Source organism: Sorex fumeus, unplaced genomic scaffold (genome assembly GCF_029834395.1).
Source record: "Sorex fumeus unplaced genomic scaffold, SorFum_2.1 ptg000001l, whole genome shotgun sequence".
Lineage (NCBI taxonomy): Eukaryota > Metazoa > Chordata > Mammalia > Eulipotyphla > Soricidae > Sorex > Sorex fumeus.
In genome coordinates this window covers 7,156,184-7,179,133 of record NW_026606058.1, presented here as the reverse complement: position 1 = coordinate 7,179,133, position 22,950 = coordinate 7,156,184, and the positions used below count along the sequence as shown (strand labels likewise).

The following is a 22,950-nucleotide window of genomic DNA, read 5'->3' as shown; positions in this document are numbered from 1 at the left end:
ATGTGCAAGGCAAACGCCCTACCTGCTGTGCTATCTCTCCAGCCCCACCATACAAGTTTTAGAATGCTTTGCCATTGGTATTTTGATAGGGATTGTGTTAAATCTGTAAACTGCTTTAATACTCCTGGCCCTGCACTCAGGGATCACTCCTGACAGTGCTCAGGGTGCTGGGAATTAAATCTAGGCATCGCCAGGTGTGACCCAAAAAGCCAAAAAAAAAAAAAAACAAAAACTTGTATGGAATTAGCAAATAACCTCACTGAATAGCCTAACAGCGTCTGAGGGAAAAAAAGAAAATCGAGGTATCATATACCCCAATTTGAAACTGTAGACAGGGCACTTGCCTTCCATGTGGCAGGACTCAGGTTCAATCCCCCAGAACCACATATGGTCCCCAATCACCACCAGGAATCATCCTTGAGCTCAGAGTCAGGAGTAAGTCCTGAGCACAAGTGGATGTGACCAGACGCACAGTAGGAAAAGGAGGACTCAAAGAAGGAATGGAGGATTCAAAGAATTAGCACAGGCATTTGGAGTATCTGCCTTCCAAGCACCTGGTCAAGTTCAAGTCCCTGGCATTTCACATGCACACGCGCAATTCTGACAGCTCTGCAGTTTGAACAGGGCAAACCATGTCCTTAGTGTTCTCTAATCCATATGTATCATGTTTGATCAATAAATGTTTACTGACTAAAACTAAAAAAAAAAATACTCTCATCTGTTCATTGCAGCACTATTCACAATGGCCAAAACCCGGAAACAACCCAAATGTTCAAGAGCATACAGGTAGATAAAGAAATCATGGTACATATATACAGTGGGATCCTATTTGGTTATAAGAAAAGATGAAATCATGCAATTAGCTGCTATATGGGTGGAATTAGAGGGCATCTGAAGTTGGAAGGAAAGGCGCAGATACAGAATGATCGCCCTCAGATTTGAGATATAAAGAAATACAAGAAACGACAAATGTCCAAAGAAATGGAGAACTGGTATTTAGTAGGGAACAATACCATGGCAAGGGTGTGTGGGGTGGATAAGATGGAGGGTGGTGCACTGGGATAGTGGTGGAGGAGAGCAGACAGCTTGGTAGTGGGTGTGGTGCTGGAATGTTTTATCCATAAAAGCCAACCATTAACATACTGTAAGTCATGAGCTCTAAAAAAACATAAAAAGAAAAAAGAAAGAAAGAAGAAGAAGTGTGTGTGTGTGTGTGTGTGTGTGTGTGTGTGTGTGTGTGTGTGTGTGTTTATTATGGGGAAGAATAGTAGAGGACTAGTTTTTTTTTTTTTTTTTTTGGTTTTCCACAACTGGAAATGTTCAAGGATTACTCCAGTTTCCGGTTCTGCGCTCGGGGATCACTCCTGGTGGTTCTTGGGTAACCATATATATGCCGGAGGTTGAACCAGGGTTGATTGCATGCAAGACAATTGCCTTAACCTCTGTACTCTCTCTGGCCCAGACTAGTTCTTTTTGAAGTGGAAACACTGGCGGATTTTATTTCTAGGTATTATCTCCTAAATGGAGGAAAATTATTTCTAAATAAGTCCTACTTAAAAATTCCTCAGAAATTATGTGGCATCAGTCTATCTTGGAGTTGGAGGTCAATAGGTTTGTCTTTAATCAGACCTGCTTCAGACCATACTATCTTTGGGAGATTCCTCCCACCAGGAGACTGGAACACTTCTCTGTCCCTGAGGAAGGGTCAGTTCTCTCACCTTGTGGAAATGATGGTGGTAATAATGATGGTTGTTGCTGCTATTGATGTTGTTATTGTTGTGACCTGTGTTCCTTGGCTGTGCTCCATCCTGGAAGGTAAACTTCTGGAAGACTGGGATTATATCTCTTTTAGGTTTCTGATATCATGTTTTCCCTATTTTTTCCTATAGAGACTAAAATAATAAATGTATAGTTACAAAAGACTTAGTTGAGGAGTGGCAGAAAAATGTAAAACCAGAAAGTTTACAACCAGAAGTCTTACTCCAACAATAGGTAAATCAAGTAGAGTAATCTTGGGTGGCTAGTTTGGGTTACCATGTAAGAAGAAAGGAAAGGATGAATATATACATAGATATGTTTGGAAGAATCAGGGCAGTGCTGTGTATGTGTGTGTGTGTGTGTGTGTGTGTGTGTGAGAGAGAGAGAGAGAGAGAGAGAGAGAGAACACTAATGCTGGGATTGAATCTAGGGCCAGGGTCTCACACAAGCAAAGCAAATAATCTACCACTAGGTATATTCGTGACTCTCAGTGCAATATTGATTTACATCTGAGGTCGATTGCTGCTATAAGATACTTATTCAACTTCTTTGTACATTAGACATGTAATTCCTTCAGTCGTCCGAGCAGGCTCTGAATAATGGAGGCAAGTCTGCAATGCCTGGCCCAGTGGATAAGAAGGACATTCAGCCAGTGTCAGAGTCTTAGTCTCAGGAAAAGATGGATCCTGGGGCAGAGGTCATGTCAAGTGAGGTTTGGTTGAGAACAGTCACTGACTAGTGAACTAAGGTAAAAATGGCATATTTGTAGGTAGCCACCCCAAAGAGCAGCCTATCCCAAAGAGTATGGATGATGATTGTTGCTGTTACTGATGCTGTTGTTCATTGATTTGTGCGAGCGGGCCCAGTAACGTCTCCATTGTGAGACTTGTTACTGTGTTTGGCATATTGAATATGTCATGGGGAGCTTGCCAGGCTTTGTCGTGCGGGTGAGATACTCTCGGTAGCTTGCTGGGCTCTCTGAGAGGGGCGGAGGAATCAAACTGGGATCAGCCTGGTCAGCCGCGTGCAAGGCAAAAGCCCTACCTGCTGTGCTATCGCTCCAGCCCAAGGAGAAAGACAAAAATTTTAAAGCTGAAGAGAAAAAAAGTAAAAGCAAGTGTTTTTACACCAGGTGTCAAGTGTGGTCAGTTGGTTGGGCAGCAGCTTTGGAAGGTGCATTTGTCCCCACGCCTAGAAAGCTCACTGTACCCTGCTAGAGAAGCATTACGACTGCAAAGGATTTTTTGTTTGAAAGGTGAAAAGCAAAGGAAAGGAAGGAGAGAGGACTTTGTGGGTCTCTTAATCCACATCTAGTATGAAAGCCTTATCCCTGTAGGAAATATTTTACAGAATTTCTGCCAAAGCATCCATACACATACAAAGGAGATGGCTAAAATCATCATTGTCGGGGGGGAGTGAAAGGTTCTAGGAACTTCTTTTAAGAGTGTCATGATGTATATGTCTCTGAGTTTTCTGATGTCTTGGTCCTTTATCCTCTTTTTGACCTTGGGCTTCACCCTTGAATGTAAGACGAAGGGGACTACCCCTTCTGACATGCACCCCAGAATCCTTATAATAGGTTCCATATGAAGTGTCCCATAGTTTAGTTGTCCAGTCTTTCTAGAGGACCTTTGAGGCTTGAACCAGAACACTCAAACCCCACTACTTAAGAACTACCAGAAAGGAGCCAGTCACAGCCCTACATCATGCAGAGTTTGTTTTTTTGTAAGTAAGTAGTTTTTATACAAAGTCCCTCAACAAAAAAGTGATAGTCTCTGAGATAGTATAGGAGGCAGTCTGAATCAGATTGCCTAGTTCTAGGGTGGGGGGACAGGAAATGTGACTGGTAGTAGTCCTTCTTGGTACTTGTTGTTTCTTTATATAATATTTCAGTGGTTGGTGACTTAAAAGTGGCACCATGAACTGCCTGACAGAAATAGATATTTGCATGCTGAATGAAGTTCTTAATCAGGCGAATTCTTTATAAAATATACTTTTATATTTAAAGAATTTTTATTTCTATCACTGTCACTGTCACTGTCCTCTTGTTGTTCATCGATTTGCTCGAGCAGGCCCAGTAACGTCACCATCTTGAGACTTCTTGTTACTCTGTTTGGTGGGCGAGATACTCTCGGTAGCTTGCCGGGCTCTCCGAGAGGTGCAGAGGAATTGAACCCGGCTTAGCCGGGCTGGCTGCACACAAGGCAAACACCCTACCACTGTGCTATTGCTCCAGCCCATTAATTCTATAATCAAAGAATTATAATTTATAACTTATTGGTTGCTGAGTGTTAGGCATATTATAGTTCAACACCAATTCACAATCCCAGTGCCAACTTCCCTCCATCTGTGTCCAATACTTCGTTTCCCTCCCATGCCTACCTGCCACCTTGATAGGCATATTTCAAAGTTCAGTGGTTGCAGCTTAGAGCTCTTGTTGGGTCTGTGCTTCAGATAAATAGCTATATCAGTGTCCCACATTGCTAGTAAAACCAAAGTTGTGACCCTTGTTCCCCCATTACTGCCCTTTCTCACTTTTCTTCTTTCTCCTGCTTGATTTCTTTCCTCCTCTGTTCTTCTCCTCCCTAAACTCTAGAGCCAAGCCCCCTTGATCTAGATATTCTGCCTCTATTACATTACCTTTCCTCATCCAGTTATTCTGTACACCACAAATAAGGGAAATATCCTGTGTTTGTCTTCTTCTGACTTACTTCACTAAACATGGTATCTTTCCGTTCCAACCAGGTCTCAGCAAACTGCATGATTTAATCATTCCTTGCAGCTTTAACATATTCTATTGTGTACATACCTCACATCTTCATAATCCACTCATCTTTTGTTGGACCCTACGTGGATTCCATACCTTAGCCATTGTACTGAGTGCAGCAATGAATAATGGCATGCATATATACTTTTGAATGGTTCATTTGTTTTTTTTTGGTCTTGGGGGTAGATCCAAAAGTGGAATTGCTGGGTTATATGGCAGCTCAATTCTAAGTTTATTGAGGACTCGCCCCATTGTTTTCCAAAGGAGTTGAACCAGACAACATCTCCATCAGCAGTAAAAGAGATTTCCTTTCTCACACCCCACCAATACAGATTGTTCTTACTGTTCTTGATCTGTGAATAAAGCTCATTCTTAAGACAAAAAGCTCATTCTTAAGACAAAGGAAGGCTTCTGTAATGGTGATTGGGAAAATATTTGAGCATAAAGAATTTTCTTGAGATTCCTCCTTCTGTAGCTGCTGTCCCAAGGCCATGTAGTTGGAACAAGGGCCATCTTTCTTGGGTACAGCCTGGATACCCTGTCAAATCCCAGAATTGCATGGCAACACATATCAAGTCATGTGCAGCCAGAAAGAGCCTTTTAAGACAAGAAATATACATGTCCAAAGTTAAGATATAGAAAATAAAGGGAGAGGGAAAAGCCAGCTAGAAATTAATCCCTGGGCTGGAGCATCTTTGCTTAGACTCCAAAGAGAGACGTTTTCTTTTAAAGTTGGAAGTGGGAAGGAGGGTGTAGTGTGGCAAATCTGTTAAAATTTGCTAGCTGGGTTTTCTCTGGATGTAACATGTCTATGTCCTCATGTAACAAATAAGCTGAACATAAAGCTATTGGATACTAAATATAAGTGGATTAAATGTCCACAATTTCACATACTTCAACCTTATAAATTTCTTGGCATTCAAGTAGTAAGTATGTAAATGAAAGAGATAATCATTTCATATGGATTTGTGGCCCAAGTTGTCACTTTCTCTTGTCTAGATGATAGATACTGGATTGTGTTTCTCATTTTGCCAATTGTGAAATTGAGTACAATGATGTAGTAGCTTTCAGAATTTGCAAATCCAGCCAATGGCAGCTTCCAGAGAATGATTTCACTCTCCTCATATCAGCGCAGCTTGCCGGTCAACGGACAGTCTTACCCTCGTCCAGCTTCCTGTTACTGCTGAGGGTTCTCTTACATAAGAGTCACTGAGCCGGTCACTGGCCTTCTTGCAATCAACGTGACTTTCCAAGTACCTCCCTTATTTTCAATATCTCTATTTTAATTTGTTCTCACTTTGGCCATACGTCTCCTATCAATCTCATCCTGCTCTTTCTTTCTTTTTCTGCTGACAAATTTACTTGTACAGCTTCTTTTTAGGCTCTTTTAGTCATCCCAGGCACAGGTGCCAGTTTTCAGACCTGGACATTTCCAGTTCTGGCCTCCCTCTCCCCTGCTCCAGCACCTAGAGTTCAAGGTAGCTGGCCCTCTAATTCACTTCTGCAGCAGTGTCCTGCTGGTTTCCTTCTGTTCTTCCTGGCTGTTTATCATGTCCACTGGATCATGGGATCTTAGCCAGTATTTAACATTTTTCTCTGATTTGTTATTTGTTCTCCCTTCTCTGTCGGGATCCTTTCCCACTATTGTCGTTTGGCCTCATGGGTTTGCCAGGGAAAGTTGGCAGTTGCTTTATTATTCATGGCTCTTGCCCAGGGAGTGACGTCTTTAATGGATAACATATTGGAGTCCGAAATATCTGCAAGATAATAAGGTCTACTGCGTCTTGAGGAATAAGTGTTTGGTTCTTTGAGGCTAGAATAAGAAATGGAATTAGGTAACATCCAGGTCTCTTTCTACTCAACCCAAAGTCAGTGGGCTGGCAAAGCTTTGAATTCTAGTGAAGTTAGAAGGTTTTCTCCTATTTCAGGTCACAACCTGAGCTAACAGTGGTGGAACTTGCTTTTTCTTTTGTCAGATTCATGATCATTCAGCATATGTTTTCTCTCTTCGTTTTATATGTTTTGTCTTTACTCCACTTGGAGTTATTATGCAGAAAGATGCAATGTAATTGTCTTCATCTCATAGATACAGAGACTTGGACTCGAAAAGGTTATCTAACTTGGCCAAGATTGCACTAGTAAGTGGCAGGCCTGCAATTTGAACCCAGGCAGTCTAGCTACAGAATCTGTGCTCTTAACTATTATGCTAATTTGCCTTCATGTACATTGCCAAGTTAAAGTTGAATAATTCTACTCAACTGCAGTGAAACATTTTTAGTAGGCTGTTTTGTGTTAAGGATTTTTATCCATGATACTTCATGAGGCTATGAAAAAATACTTCTTATGGACTGCATTGCTACCTATTCTGACTTCAATTGGATTCTCCAATTGAGAATCATTGGTTAAGGAACAATTTAACTCAACTCCATTCATCTGTCTCTTGGAAGGCACACCAATTCATTATTGTTACCATTACTTTTAATGGTATTTATTGTACCATCTTATCATCTCATTCCTACTTTGGACAAACTGGCAGGCTACCGAATGTAACCTGCCCACACGGCAGAGTCTGGCAAACTCCCCGCGGTATACCCAATATGCTAAATACCAGTAACAATGATGGGTTTCATTCTCCTAACCCTGAAAGAGCCTTGAATATGGCACTTAAAAAAAATCTCAGGGCTAGGACGAAGGAGACGTTACTGGGGCCTGCTCGAGGCAATCGACGAACAACAGGACGGTCGTGATTGTGATCGTGATTGTACCATGAAAGCCAATTTTTGAATGATTAATTTTTGTCAAGTTGCAAATCTTTAATTTCTCTGAATAACAAATAAACCTAGGGACCTAGATATAGGAGCTTTACACATTCAGCAAAAGAGAAGGATGTGAAGATTTACCCTCACTGTGTGAGGTGAGGACAACATATGGAGAAGGATTAGAAGATGGAGAGATGATTATTTAGTCTAAAGAGCAGTATAGTTTGCTTTTGTGTCTTTTCAGTTATTGGAAGTGGAAGAGAAAGAAAAGGAGATGAGAAGTGCAATACCACTCATGGTATAAAACTCAGGCTTCTAACATGGAATAAATATCAATCTTGCCTCCCACCCCATCTTGTATCTAGAACTCTAGCTACACTGAAAAATTTTCTGTTCCTAGAACATGCCTTGTCTTTCATATCTCCCATCCTTTGAACATATTACTAACTCTGCTAGGAAAGCCCGTTTGCCTCTTTATGTGGAAAAAGACACAAAGCTAAGTGCCTTAAGTAATTGGCCGTTTATTAAAGCTCCCATCATTTTTTCCAAGTGTATTAAGGTTATCTTTTTCTATGCTCCAGAGTAACTTCCACATATCTTGAATGTATCATTTATAATATAGTCCATAGCTAATCTTTTGCTTATTCTTTTGATGTTGTTGTTGAACATGACACTCCTAAAGGATAAATCCTGTCTCCTTTTTGTATTCCTTTCTACTGAATCTAATATGTAATTGTTCTTCTGGTTTGATAATTCCTTTATTATTTCAAGACCCTGACCTTTGAATATCTTTTACAAGTGATGATCAATGGTTATTATCAATACATAGTTTTTGTTCCCTTTGTTACTGGTGTCAAATTATATGAAGATGAATCAGATTGAGTAAGATAGAACTAATGAGAGGATAAATGGAAAAAAATCCTACAAAAAGGCACTCCATCTTAAGACAAAGAAAGGAAGAAACCACTCATTTTGTGCTAATAACATCATTGAGTGTCCTAATTATTTTAATAATTATTAAATATTTACTGAATTTCAAAGGAATGGTTGCACCGTTTTTTGAATGATAACGTTGCAAACACTTCTTTACAGTCTACTCCTTTCCCTAATCAGTTCCTCTCTAGACATCATCAATGTGCAAAAGAACTCTTTGGCCTGCTTCCTTTCCTTCATTTTCTAGTGGTTTGGCTGGTGAGCATATAGAAAATTCTAAAGAGAAAAGGCCTGGAAAACAGAGTGGTGATTACAGCCAAAAGCTGAACAAAGGGGTTCGGATATGGCCCCTGTTGTCTTTGGAGCAAACAAAGAAAATGAAGCAAGAGGAAGATGGCTGGTTTGATCATCTCTGATCAGAAGCTTCTGAGATGACATCAGATCTTTGGTGTGCATCAGACTTGGAGAGGCGCACATGTGGAACATGTTAGTGACATGGAGTTACCTAAGACTACTTTTTTTGCTCCCAACTACTAGACAATTCACTTTTGAGACACTTGAGATAAAATTTTATGAAACTAGGGTGCAATGATGATGAATAAGTAAACAATGTGTGGCCCAGGATTCATTTGGAATCAACTTCCAAGTGGCTGAAGATGTTAATAGGTTGTTGGCAAAAGACTATTGGAAGAGAAGAAGGGATAGAAATAAGTAGTCTCTGTTAGGGGACTCAGATTTCTGAAGGTAAAAAAAATTGACTGGAACAGGAGAAACCAAAGTGAAGTTGGAATTGTATTTTTGAGTCTAAGTCATGCAAGGCATAACCAGCCATAGAAACTTTTCCCCAGTTTCCAGTACAAGAGACTTCCTTTTTTTTTTCTTTTTGGGTCACACCCGGCAACGCACAGGGGTTACTCCTGGCTCTGCACTCAGGAATCACCCCTGGCAGTGCTCAGGGGACCATATGGGATGCTGGGACTCGAACCTGGGTTGGCCGTGTGCAAGGCAAACGCCCTACCCGTTGTGCTATTGCTCCAGCCCCTAATTTTCAGTTTTTGATTTTACATCAAGTTGTTTTTCTAAGCTTTAGGTTTAGAACAATGAATCCTAGCTAAAGTTTATGAAAGAATGACTCTGTAATATAGCATATGGAGAAAATTTTGCCTGCAACAGGCATCAAGGCATAGAACAACATGGAATACAGAGTAGATATGCTAGTGATGGGAAGAGGCATTAAATTAGCTAAAGCTTTTATCACCAAATCCTGATAATATAGAACAAGTACTTTCTAACAGTTTTGTTTATCCAGTGAAGTTTTATGGTGTGAGGACAAATAAGATGTGGCTCATAATTAGCAAGTAGAATTATTTTTTTCTGAGTGAAGATATGCTCCAAATATGTAAATAGACTCAATGAAAGTCTAGAATAAATATATGAGACAGAACTATAGTGGATTAATAAAAGGTTCTATTAGTGTATGGTATTAACCATTGATTTTGGTAGGTATTGCCTATCCTCCCCTCCATGGATTTTTTTTACTTAAAATGATCCTTGCATTGACTGCTGAACTGGGTAAACCAAGGTATATTCATATGTGGCACATTATATAATTCGTACTTTATACTAAGGGAGAAAGGTCCTTCTGGTGAAAATGTAGAAAGTGACTAATACTTCTACTTTTACCCAGTGATATTAGAACAAAAGATATCAGCCTGAGTTCAAAATAAACATTCTAAAATACTCAAAGTCTTTGAAAATACTCAATATTTTACTTGGAAAATACTCTAATAGAAACTTGATAGCCATACAAGATGGTATCATAGTAGGTACAAGGAAATGATACTCAAAGCTCTTCTCAATTTTTAAATCTATGATTCTATAACTCACCTTTTAGATTTAGATAAATGGATTAATAGCCAATATCTATAGAGTTGGCTGAAATTATTGATGCATTTTAATAATTATAAGTTAAATTATTAACTTTGCATCTTATAAAAATGAAGCCAAGATTTGTTTTCCATTTCTTTATTAATATCAGTAGAAATCAGTGTATATTGAGGGTTTTTTAAAATCATTTTATTATTAAATAGGAAGAAACTGTCCTTGTTCGTGAACATCATTCATTCTTGTACTCAGGAAAAATTCATAGGTGGTATGACAGTTAAGACTCTGTCATTGACTTCCCATGCCATTAAAGGGAAGATTCTTTGGTTGGCTGCCAACATTCTAAAAGAGGGCAGTAAGATCTGAGCCTGGCCTATCTATTTCTTATATTTGTCAAGTCTCAGCATGGTTCTATCATCTGCCTGCCCCCTCTTTTTAAACTCCCTAAACGCCTGAGCTTTTCTTCTCCACAAATAGTTTCATGTACTGTTTTCAGTACTAATGTAGGGTGACTAGGTAGAGAAGTCTTATATCTCTACTTTTAACAGATTAACAGCTAATAAACACCATGCAACACCCTCTCTTCAGAATCTCTTCTTAAAATACATAGTTTGCTTTGCCAAGATTGTTGTATTTAAAGCATCCAAGATTCCAAGGAAGATTTCAGAAAGTTAACTCTGTCAAGTAAGACCTGTTCAGAGAAGAACATTTCCAATGCAAAAATTCAATCAGCAGATAAAAGCCACTAATCTGAGAGGAAACCAAGGAATCTTACAGTCATGAATAAGGAAAAGATAGTTGCTCTCCCTTAAAAGAAAGGTTATCAATTTATTTTTTGGCATGCAAGATGAAGAGATCTCTGAAAGTGTGTTACATAGAAAGAAGGCAAACCAGTAAAGAGAAAATATGATGGAAAAAGTATCAAATTGAAAAGTTTCTTCTATTTTAGGAAGGGGATTCCAGCCATCTCTCTGTAACTTTGAAAGGAAAAGATCTTTGTCATTGACTCTTCTTTCTTTTTTTTTTTTAAGAAAAAAATTTCCCTTTGGAGTCATACCTGGCCATCGTAAGGGCTTATTCCTGGCTCTGTGCTCAGAGATTATTTTTGGCAGGACTCAGGGGACCATATGGGTTACTGGTAGTGAGCCCAGGTCAGTTGCATGGAACGACAAGCACCCTATCCGCTGTACTATCACTCTGGGCATCATGGACCCTTCTTTACCTTCCACAATCTCCTTTATTCTTATTCTGATCTTAGCCTTTATCCACTCAGAAGTGTGGTAGTTAAATAAAATTCAATAATCAGAACCTCTGTTTAAAACTTCAAAATAATCTCTGATCAATACTGTTTGAGAATCTGCAAGAATATGCCTGAAAGAGTCTAGATATTTATGTTAACACAAAGTCTAACAGAGCCTCCAATATGATTGAGTGAGAGGGATAAACACCATGGTTTGTACATAGTTCAATCAATAAACTTTCTGAAGTCTAACAATGAAGAAAAATCCTTAAAAATATGTATTTGTAGAATTTTAGAGATGTTTCCTGCCAGTCTCAAGTAAGTATATAGCCTTCAATGATCAGCTTGATTATTAGATTAAAAAGTACAGGTAGATATTTTGCAGAAATATATTTGTTCTTTTGTTTAGGGTATAATTTCTGGAACCACATACTATATTTGTCTTTGTAGCCATTTGTTTGTTTTTACCTTATATCTGGCAGTGCTCAGAGATTATTCCTAGTTCAGTGCTCAAGGGTCACTCCTCGTGGGAATCTAGGACCTTATGTGGTGTCAGGGGTCAAACCTGGGACAACTGTATTCAAAGCCAGTTCCCACTCACTGTACTTTTGCTCTAGCCTACTGAAAAGGTTGTGTCAATGCACTGTGGTAATCATGGGTAATGAAGACTAATCATGATTTGTCCCCATGGTAGAAAATACAGCCAATGCTCTACTCTACTTAGCCCTATTAATAATATGATTTACCTTAAGCTTTGACAATTAAAAGTCTCTTTTTTTCCATGAAGATCAAACTTCATTTGAATATAGGATAAAATTTTATCCCATTCAGAACTTGCTTGCAAATAATTGAAATTGGGTTTACTTTTTTCCTTTCCTGCAATCCAGTGTCATTGTACTTTGTGTACAAAGATGAAGTCATTGTACTTTGTGTTGTCCACAGTAATTGCCATGGATGTGATGATGTGTCTCTGTGTTTACACACCTATCGATTCCATTGTCAGAAAAACGTGTCTTGGGGCTTCACAAAGTCAGTGCATTTCTAGAGGTTATTTAAGACTTCACTTTCTGTATTTTTTTTTCCTTGCCAGAACTGGACTGGAAGCTATCATGGAGACTTATGCATTCTGGAGACCTCCTGTGCGCACACTCACTTTTGAAGATTTCACCACCATGCAAAAGCAGCAAGGTAAAGCCCTGGGCACAGTGATAGGGCCTAAAGAGGGAGAGGAAGCTGAATTGAATATTGTACATCTGACCCCAGGCCAAGCTTTGGGATATATACTACATGAATGCAACTTGAGTAAATCATGAAAAAGACCATGGTAGCTTTCAAGTATCAAGTTTTATCAAGCTTTATCTAGTATCACAACTTGTGTAGACAAACAGCACTTCACCTGGTCCTCAAAATTATTTATTCTATCAAAGTTATATTTTCCTGATTAAAATAATGGTCAAAATTATTTCTGTTACTAAGCATTCATTGAACTCCCTCAGTCTCTCCTTGAACCCTCCCTTCTCTCCTCATGTAATTTTTTAAAAGATCTTTTATTGATTATTGTGAGATAGATCCTTACAAAGCCGTTATGATTATTTTTAGGCAGACAGTGTTCCAAAACTTCCACCAAACCTTCCACCAGTGTACATTTCCCAGCATCAGTGTCCACAGGTTCCCTCCCATCACCCCTCCCCAGCCTGTCGTCGTCGTCATCGTCTTCTTCTTCTTCTTCTTCTTCTTCTTCTTGCTCCTCCTCCTCCTCCTCCTTCCTCCTCCTCCTCCTCCTTCCTCCTCCTCCTCCTTCCTCCTCCTTCTCCTCCTCCTCTTCTTCTTCTTCTTCTTCTTCTTCCTCCTCCTCCTCCTCCTCCACTTCCTTTTCCTCTTCCTCCTCCTCTCCTCCTCCTCCTCCTCCTCTTCTTCTTCTTCTTCTTCTTCTTCCTCTTCCTCTTCCTCTTCCTCTTCCTCCTCCTCCTCCTCCTCCTCCTCTTCTTCTTCTTCTTCCTCCTCCTCCTCCTCCTCCTCCTTCCTCCTCCTCCTCCTTCCTCCTCCTCCTCTTCCTCCTCCTCTTCTTCTTCTTCTTCTTCTTCTTCTTCTTCTCTTCTTCCTTCTGCTTCTCCTCCTCCTCCTCCTCTTCTTCTTCTTCTTCCTCTTCTTCCTATTCCTCCTCCTCCTCCTCCTCCTCTTCTTCTTCTTCTTCTTCCTCCTCCTCCTCCTCCTCCTCCTTCCTCCTCCTCCTCCTCCTTCCTCCTCCTCCTCCTCCTCCTTCCTCCTCCTCCTCCTCCTTCCTCCTCCTCCTCTTCCTCCTCCTCTTCTTCTTCTTCTTCTTCTTCTTCTTCTTCTTCTTCTTCTTCTTCTTCTTCTTCTTCTTCCTTCTCCTCCTCCTCCTCCTCCTCCTCCTCCTCCTCCTCCTCCTCCTCTTCTTCTTCTTCTTCTTCTTCTTCTTCTTCTTCTTCTTCTTCTTCTTCTTCTTCTTCTTCTTCTTCTTCTTCCTTCTCCTCCTCCTCCTCCTCCTCCTCCTCCTCCTCCTCCTCCTCCTTCTCCTCCTCCTCCTTCTCCTCCTCCTCCTCCTCCTTCTTCCTTTCCTAACAGCTGTGTAGTATTTCATTGCGTAGATGTGCCATAGTTTCTTTATCCATTTGTCTGTTGGGCACTCAGGTTGCTTCCAGATTCTGGCTATTGTGAATGATGCTGCAATGAACATAGGAGTGAAGATATTGTTTCTGCTGTGTGTTTTTGGGCCCCCAGGGTATATTTACAAAATTGGTGGTAATTGCTGGGTCAAATAGGAGCTCAATTTCTAGTGTTTTTGAGGAATGTCCGTATTGTTTTCCACAAAGGCTGTACCAGTTGGCATTCCCACCAGCAATTAATGAGAGTCCCTTTATCTCCACATCCATTCCAGCATTTTTGTTCTTGTTCTTTTGGATGTTTGCCAATCTCAGTGGTGTTAAATGATACTGTATTGTTGCTTTGATCTGCATCTCCCTGATGATTAGTCATGAAAAGTATTTTTTTCATGTTCCTTTAGGCCATTCAAATTTCTTCTTTGAGGAAGTTTCTGTCCAATTTTTCCTCCCCATTTTTTGATGGGGTTGGATGTTTTTTCTTGTAAATTTCTACCAGTACCATGTATATCTTTGATATTAACCCCTTATCAGAAGGTTATTGGATAAGTAACCTTTCCCATTCTGTAGGCTGCCTTTGTATCTTGGTCACTGTTTCTTTCTTTTTTCTTTTCTTTTATAAATTTTATTGAATCACCATGAGATAGTTACAGGCTTTCATGTTTGGGTTAAAATCACACAATGATCAAACACCCATCCCTCCACCAGTCCAGATTCCCCACAACCAATCTCTCTGGTATACCACCCCCCTTTCCCACCCTCCCCCTGCCTCCATGGCAGACATGATTCACCATAATCTCTCTCTACTTTTGGGCATTATGGTTTGCAATACAGACACTGATGGCTGGAGGAATCAATCGGGATGGATCACTGTTTCTTTTGAGGTACAGAAGTTTCTTACTTTAGTGTTGTCCCATTTGTATATCTTTGCTTCAATATGCTTGGTCAGTGGTATTTCATCTTTAGCTTCAATGTTGTGGAGGGTTTTGCATATATTTTCTTCCATATACCTTATGGATTCTCATGTAACTTTAATTCTAGTATCATTGACCTCTGGTTTGTCTTATATTGTTTATCTATTCATCTTTTTTTTTCTTTTATTTTTGAGCCATACCTGGCAATACAAAGTAATCAGGGGTTACTCCTGAATCTCTTGATTAAATCCTTGATCCTCTTCCATTTAGCTGCAATCGAAAGATTTTATCATTTTAAATACCTGAATAATTTTTCTTTATATAAATCTGTTGCATTTCTTTTTTCCAATCGCCCATTAATAGGTACTTCAGTTGATTCCATATTTTGGCCATTGTAAATTACACAGCAATGAATATTGAAGTGAACATATTTTTTTTGTTAATATTTTTCTCAGTTTTGGTTTTTGGATCACATCTAGTAATTCTTGGGGGTTACTCCTGGCTCTTCACTCAGGAACCACTCCTGGATGTGCTCAGGGGATCATATGAGATATGTGCAAGGCAGGTGCCTTACTCACTATACTATTGCTCTGTCTCTGTTTTTATACTTTTCATATAGATCTCCATAAGTGGGATTACTGGCTTATATGGTAACTCTTTTATATTTTAGCTTCTTGAGTAAGTGCCACATGTTTTCCAAAAAGATGGTACCAATTTACATTCTTACCAACAATCAGTGAGAGTTCATTTTTTATTTATATGCTCTCAAATACTTGATATTGCTGCTTTTTAATTTTTGCTTTTGGGTCATACTCAGCGATGCTCAGGGATTACACCTGGCTCTGCACTCAGGAATAACTTTGGGTGGTCCTTGGGATACCCTACGGGATGCTGGGGATTGAACACAGGCCGGCCACATGCAAGGTATCTGCAGTACATGGCTCTGGACCCGATATTGCTGCTTTTTGATGTAAGCTATTTTCACAGATGTAAGGTGGCTTCTCATTGTGGTACTTTTTTTCCCTTTCTTCTTCTTCTTTATTTGTTTGTTTTTTGGCATCCACCCAGTGGTGTTCAGGTTTACTCTTGGGTTTTGCTTGGGTTTTGCTATCTGGAAGTACTCAAGGAACCACACCGTGTTGGAGATAGAACCTAAGACTTATGAATATCGGTCATGCACTCTAGTATGTTTGTTTTTGTTTTGGAGTCGCACCCGGTAGTGCTTAGGGCTTGCTTCTGGTTTTGTGCTCAGAGGTCACTCCTGGCAGGAATTGGGGGACCATATGGGGTGCTAGGGATCAAACCTGGGTTTGCCATGTGAAAGGCAAATGCTCTACCCCATGTATTGCTGTACTATCATTCCAGTCTCACACTCTAGCCTTTTGACCTAGTTCCCTGTTTCTATCACTGTGGTCATAATTCGAATTTCTCCGATAATTAGTGAGAGTAAGCATTTTTTCTATGCTTTTTTAGTGATATGTACATTCTCTTTGGAGAAACGCTTATTGAAATCTCTTTTTTTTATTGGGTTATTTTTGCTAGTGTCAGCTTCCTCCAGACATACCAAACACTCATGTCATGCAAAGTTTTATCTACTATTACTCTCTACATACATTATAGTTTTGGGTCTTAAACCAATATCTTTAATCCTTTTGAAATTTATCTTATGTATGGGTTAGAGAGTAGTGCTGTTTCATTCCTATGCATGCAACTTTCTAGTTATTTTATACCAATTGTTGAAGAGACTCCTTTCTCCATTATTATTTTGTCATAAATCGAACATTGAAAGTATGTGAGATTATTTTTGGACTTTAAGTTCTATTCCATTGATGTGTATATCTATTTTCCATTGTATACCTTACAATTTTAATTACTATCACTTTGTGGTATATTTAAGTTAGAAAACATGATGTCTGTACTTGGGGGAGGGTCATACTCAGTGGTGCTTAAGGGCTACTCCTGGCTCTGAGATCAGGGATCATTTCCTGAGATGTTTGGAGGTCCATGCAATGCCAGGGATAGAGTATTGGCCTCCTGTGTACAAAACACACCCTCAATCCATTTGTCTATTTTTTTTTTTTGTGATTTGTTGTTGAAACAGTTGGTATTAGGTAACACTGGCCTCATAAAATGTATTTGGGAGTGCCCTTCTTTGACTTTTTGGGAAGAGATTTCAGAATATTGGTAAAGCCAATGGGTTCAGAATTTTTGCAGGATGGTGGGGGTTTTGTGGGTCACATCTTGACTGCACTCAGAAATGACTCCTGCCAGTGCTTAGAGGATCATTTGGAATGCTGGAAATGAAAGCTGGGTTGGCTGTGTATAAGGCAAGTGGCCCTAGGTTTTTGTTTTTTCTTAGGAAATATTTTTATTTTTATTAATGTCTCAATTTTACTCTTTGATTCAGGTATTCTTTTTCTTCTTATTTCACTCTTGGTAAGCTGTATTTGTTCTTGTAATTCAATTTATACTCTTGACTCTTTTGTAGCTCAATTTTGGAAACCTGAAATCATGTGTAAATGGGTTCGTTTAGCTCCTTTTTCCTAGGTGGTTCTCCTGGCAGCAGAGCCCTGAGTTTCTGAGGAAAAGCTTCCCCACTGTCAGATGGTTTTTAAGTTACCCTTTATAAGCTTTATAAGCTTACCCTTTATAAGCTTCTCTGCTAAAGAGTAACAGAAAAAATTATCGATTGAGCTTAATCTGTTCTGTCAAATGGCTGCCATTAATAATATCGTTTTCTGTAAGAAAAGGGACCATTTTACACAACTAAATAAACTGATTATTTAAGGGCATGTAATGTAGACTTCATATTTGTAACCTTTTGAAGTGTATAGCTAAGCCAAGTTTCTCAAATATCATCGTTGCAAACCTTCTCCTGGGTTGATGAAACACAGCACTTAATCTTGTAGGGCCAGGAGCTCTGATTAATGGTGGAGGAGAGTCCATGGCAGTATATGCAGGATGAAGATCCAAGCAGTCCTGGGACTCAGTGGGAAACAGGCCTTCTGGAACTGTTCCTTATTATCCTGCCCACAGTAGAATTTCACTTGTAACTATTGAAAGACCTAGAAACAGACAATTCTAGACCTAAACATTCTGTTGTTTATACTGCACTTTGTAGTGGTTCTCGGAGAAGGTCCTTTTGCTTCTAAATCAGACATTCTCAGTGTGCCAGTTTGTTTTATAAACCAAACCCTATTCTGCTGCTAAAAGCTAAGGCAGGTGACCATTTGGGTTACACATAGTGATGCACTAGTTTACTTTCAGCATGCATCTACCATCCCGAGTGATTCCTCCAACCATCATTTACTTAGTGGTTCCTTCTCCATCCCAACTGCCTTTTCTCCTGGCACATGAGGCTGACTTCCAAACTGTGGAGTGATCCTCCTGGCCCTTATCTATACTATCCTTAGGTGTTAGGTCTCATATTATGCTACTTTATATTCCACAAGTTAGTGCAGTCATTCATTCTCTTTCTGACTCATTTCACTTAGCATGATATCCATATATATAAAAAAATTCATGACTTCATGTCTTCTGATGGCTACATAGCACTGCATTGTGTCGATGTACCAAAGTTTCTTTAAGCAGTCATCTGTTCTTGGGCACTCAGGTCTTTTTTCAGGATTCTAGCTATTGTGAAGAGTGCTGAAATAAACATACAAGTGCAGATGTCATTTATACTGTGTTTTTGTGCATCTCTGGGATATATTCCCAGGAGTGGTATTGCTGGGTCAGATGGTAGCTCAATTTCTAGTTTTTTAAATTTTTTTTTTAATTTTATGTAGGAGTACTGCTATTTATTCAGCCACTGATTAGCTGATTGAATTGTGCATGAACTCCACCTTACTTTTTTTTTCATTTTTTATAATTTTATTTATTGAATCACCATGAGAGCAGTTACAAAGCTTTCGGGTCTAAGTTTCGGTCATACCAGTGCCCATTCTCCACCACCAAAAGCCCCAGTGTACCCCCACCCCACACCCTCCCCCTACCTGTGGGGCAGATGATTTCCACATTAATCTCTCTCTATTTTGATCACATTCAATATTTCTACATCAGACCCACCATTATTATTTGAGATTTTACCCCAACACGCAGATCTGCTGAAAAGGCAACAGTAGACAATTTGTGTTCTATTGCTGGTTATGAATAACATATGATGTTGCGTGGCTGCAGTAGGGCCACGTGATTTTGAAATTCCGAAATTTTAACACTTAAATCTGGAGGGATTTCTGCCAAAAGCCACTGGGTTTCGAGATTTTCTCCTGAGTCTCTGGGATCATGGCCGTTGGGCAGCTTGATCAGGAGCCAGAGGGGCCGTTCGTGGGTGATGACTTGGGGTCTCGTTAGGGTGGGGAGGACAAGACCGGCTCCACCCCCATCCTGTGAGGCCCTGCGTGTCTTGTTACTGGGGGCCCAAACCTGACTGTTCAGTGGCCTCTGGAGGATGGTGGCCACTGGGCCGCCGGAGAGAACAGGCCAAGGCACAAAATCTATTCCTACCTGGGTTGGCCCAGCACTGGTAACCTACTGCAAGGACCGGACACATTTCTGCCAAAAGCTGCTGGGTTTCGAGATTTGCTTCTGAGTCTCTGGGATCATGGCCATTAAGCAGTTCTTTCAGGAACCAGAGAGGCCGTGCCTCCAATTATATAGCTGAGCTGGAGGTGGTTTGTGGGTGTGTTTCTCACATACCTAACTTTTGGCCGTTTACTTTCTTGGTAAACTTTGCCCCAAGTTTTTGGGGTCTGGCCAAAGGCACAGCAGCTATTTTGGGGTATCTGGAATTCTGAAGGTGCCATCAGGCCGCTGATTCAATTTCTAGTTTTTGGAGGAATGTCCATATTGTTTTCCAGAAAGGAAATTGCCACCAACAATGAATGAGAGTCCCTTTCTCCCCTCATCTGCGCCAACACTGGTTGTTCTTATTATTATTAATGTGTGCTGGTTTTTGTGATGTAAGATTATCGATACCGCATTATTGTTTTGACTTGCATCTCCCTAATGATTAGCAATGCAGAACATTTTTTATTGTGCCTTTTGGTCATTTGAATTTATTTTTTGAGGAAGTTTCTGCTCACTTCTTCTCTCCATTTTTTGACGAGTTTGGAGGTATTTCTCTTGTAAAGTTCTACCAGTGTCTTCTATATTCTGGATATTAAGCCCCTATCTGATGGGTATTGGGTAAATACTTTTTCCCATTCCGTGGGCTATTTCTGTATTTTAGTCACAGTTTCTTTTGAGGTGCAGAAGCTTCTTAGTTTAATGTTTATGTTTGTTTCCACTTGCTTAGTCAGTGGTGTTTCAACCTTGAAGATGCCTTTAGCTTCAATATCACGGAGGGCTCTGCCTATATTTTCCTCTAAGTACCTTATGGATTCAGGTCTGATATTGAGGTCTTTAATCCATTTTGATCTGACTTTTGTGCTTGACGTTAGACAGAAGTCTGAGTTCGTTCTTTTGCTTATAGCTGTCCAGTTTTCCCAGCACCACTTGTTGAAAAGACTTTCTTTGTCGATTTCACATTTCTTGCTCTTTTATCAAAGATTAAGTGATCGCATAGTCTCACATGGAGATGTTACTGGTGCCCGCTCAAGCAAATCGATGAACAATGGGATGACATTTCTACAGCGCAGTGCTATACTTGAGAGGCTCTGTCAGAATATTGAACTCTGTTCCATTGGTCTGTGGGTCTGTTTATATTCCAATACCATGCTTTTTAATTACTACTGCTTTGTAGTACAGTTTTAAGTTGGGGAATGTGATGCCACCCATCTTCTTTTTCCCAAGGATTGCTTTGACTGTAAGTGGGGATTTATTACTCCATGTGAATTTCAGGAGTGTTTTGTCTAATTCTTTGAAAAATGTCATGGATATTCTTATAGGGACTGAATTGACTCTGTACAATGCTTTGTGGAGTACTGCCATTTTGACGAGGTTACTCTTCCTAATCTATGAGCAGGGAATGTGTCTCCACTTCCTAGTTTCCTTTTTGTTTCTTGAAGTAGTGTTTTGTAGTTTTCTTTGTATAGGTCCTTCATCTCTTTAGTTAAGATAATCCCAAGGTTCTTGATTTTCTGAGGCACTATTGTGATTGGGATTGTTTGTTTACTGTCTCTTTCTTTTTTTCATTATTTGTATATAGAAAGGCAATGGACTTTTGGGTATTGATTTTGGAACCTGACATTTTACTATACAAACCTATTGTTTCTAGGAGCATTTCTGTAGAGCCTTTAGGGTTCTCTAAGTATAGTATCATGTCATCTGCAAATAGTGATAGCTTGAGTACTTCCTATCTGGATGCCCTTGATATTTTTTTCTGCCTAAGTGCTATGGCAAGTACTTCCAGTACTCTATTGAGTAGAAGTGGTGAGAGTGGGCAACCTTGTCTTGTTCCTGATTTAGAGGGAATGATCTTAGTTTTTCCCCATTGAGAATAGAGCTTGCTGTGGGCTTGTGATAGATGGCTTTGACTATATTGAGAAAAGTTCTTTCAACTCCCATTTTGCTTTGAGTTTTTTTTCCTTTTTTTTTTTTTTATTAGTGAAACACCATGAGGTACAGTTGTAAGGTAAAGGTAAAGGCCCTCCCGTTGGTCGTCGATTTGCTCGAGTGGGCCCAGTAACGTCTCCATTGGAGACTTTGTTGTTACTGTGTCTGGCATATCGAATACTCTCGGTAGCTTGCCGGGCTCTCCAAGAGGGGCGGAGGAATCGAACTCGGCCATGTTGGCCGCTTGTAAGGCGAACGCCCTACCCTCTGTGCTATTGTAGATTTACAATTTTTTGTGCTTGGGTTTCGATTATACAATGATCAGATACCCATCCCTCCAACAGTGCCCATTTTCCACCACCATGGATAATATCCCCCCCACCCCCATCCCCCCATCCCCCCTGCCTCTGTGGCAGGGCAATCCCCTGTGTTCTCGCTCTCCTTTTGGGTGTTGTGGTCTGCAAAAGAGGCATTGAGTGGCAAACATGTTCAGTCCATAGTCTACTTTCGACATGCATCTCCCCTCCTGGGAGGATCCTCCAAACACCCTTTATTTGGTGCTCCCTTCTCTATCTGAACTGCCCTTTCCTCTAGAATGCCCGGCTGGCCACTAAGCTATGGAGTAATCCTCCTGGTGCTGATCTCAGCTATTCTTGGGTATTAATCTCATATTTTGTTACTTTATATCCCCCAGATGAATGCAATCTTTCTATGTCTATCCCTCTCTTTCTGACTCATTTTGCTTAGCATGATACTTTCCATATTGTACCACTTGTATGTAAATTTCATGACTTCATCTTTTCTAAGAGCTACATAGTACTCCATTGTGTAGATGTACTTGCTTTGAGTTTTATCATAAATGGGTGCTGGATCTTGTCAGGTGCCTTCTCTTCATCTATTGATATGATCATGTGGTTTACATCTTTTCTTTTATTGATGTGGTGTATTACATTGATTGACTTGCCAGTGTTAAACCATTCTTGCATCCCCAGGATGAATCCTAGTTGGTCGTGGTGTGTGATCATTTTGATGAGTCTTTGCATTTTATTTGCTAGTATTTTGTTGAGGATCTTTACATCTGTATTCATCAGGGATATTGGCCTGTAATTTTCTTTTGTTTGTGGTGTCTCTGTTTGCTTTTGGTATGAGGGTGATATTTACCTCATAGAAACTGTTTGGGAATGTTTCTGTTTCTTCAATTTCTTGGAAAAGTTTGAACAGGATTGGGAATAGGTCCTCTTTGAAGGTTTGGAAGAATTCACTAGTGAATCCATCTGGGCTATGGCTTTTGATTTTCGGGAGACTTTCAATTACTATTTTAATTTCCTTGATAGTGATAGGTCTGTTCAGGTATTCTATGTTTTCTTGAGTCAGCTATGGGAGATTATAGGAGTTCAAGAATTCATCCATTTCTTCAAGGTTGTCTAGTTTTGTGGCATAAAGATTTTCAAAATCTCTGATTATTCTTTGAATTTCTTTGGGTTCTGCTGTGATTTCCCCCTTTTCATTTCTGATTCTGTTTATTAGGGGTCTCTCTTTATCTTTCCTTGTGAGTCTTTCTAGTGATTTATCTATCTTT

At 39.9% G+C, this 22,950-nt stretch overlaps 1 protein-coding gene across 1 annotated transcript in view; it reads left to right on the top strand.

Moving 5' to 3' along the window:
* TBX15 (T-box transcription factor 15) overlaps positions 1 to 22,950 on the top strand; it is a 144,708-nt gene that overhangs the window by 99,942 nt on the left and 21,816 nt on the right. The window contains exon 7 of the mRNA XM_056123190.1: positions 12,432 to 12,529. Within this exon, the coding sequence (XP_055979165.1) occupies positions 12,432 to 12,529 (98 nt within the window). The remainder of the gene's footprint in view (positions 1 to 12,431; positions 12,530 to 22,950) is intronic.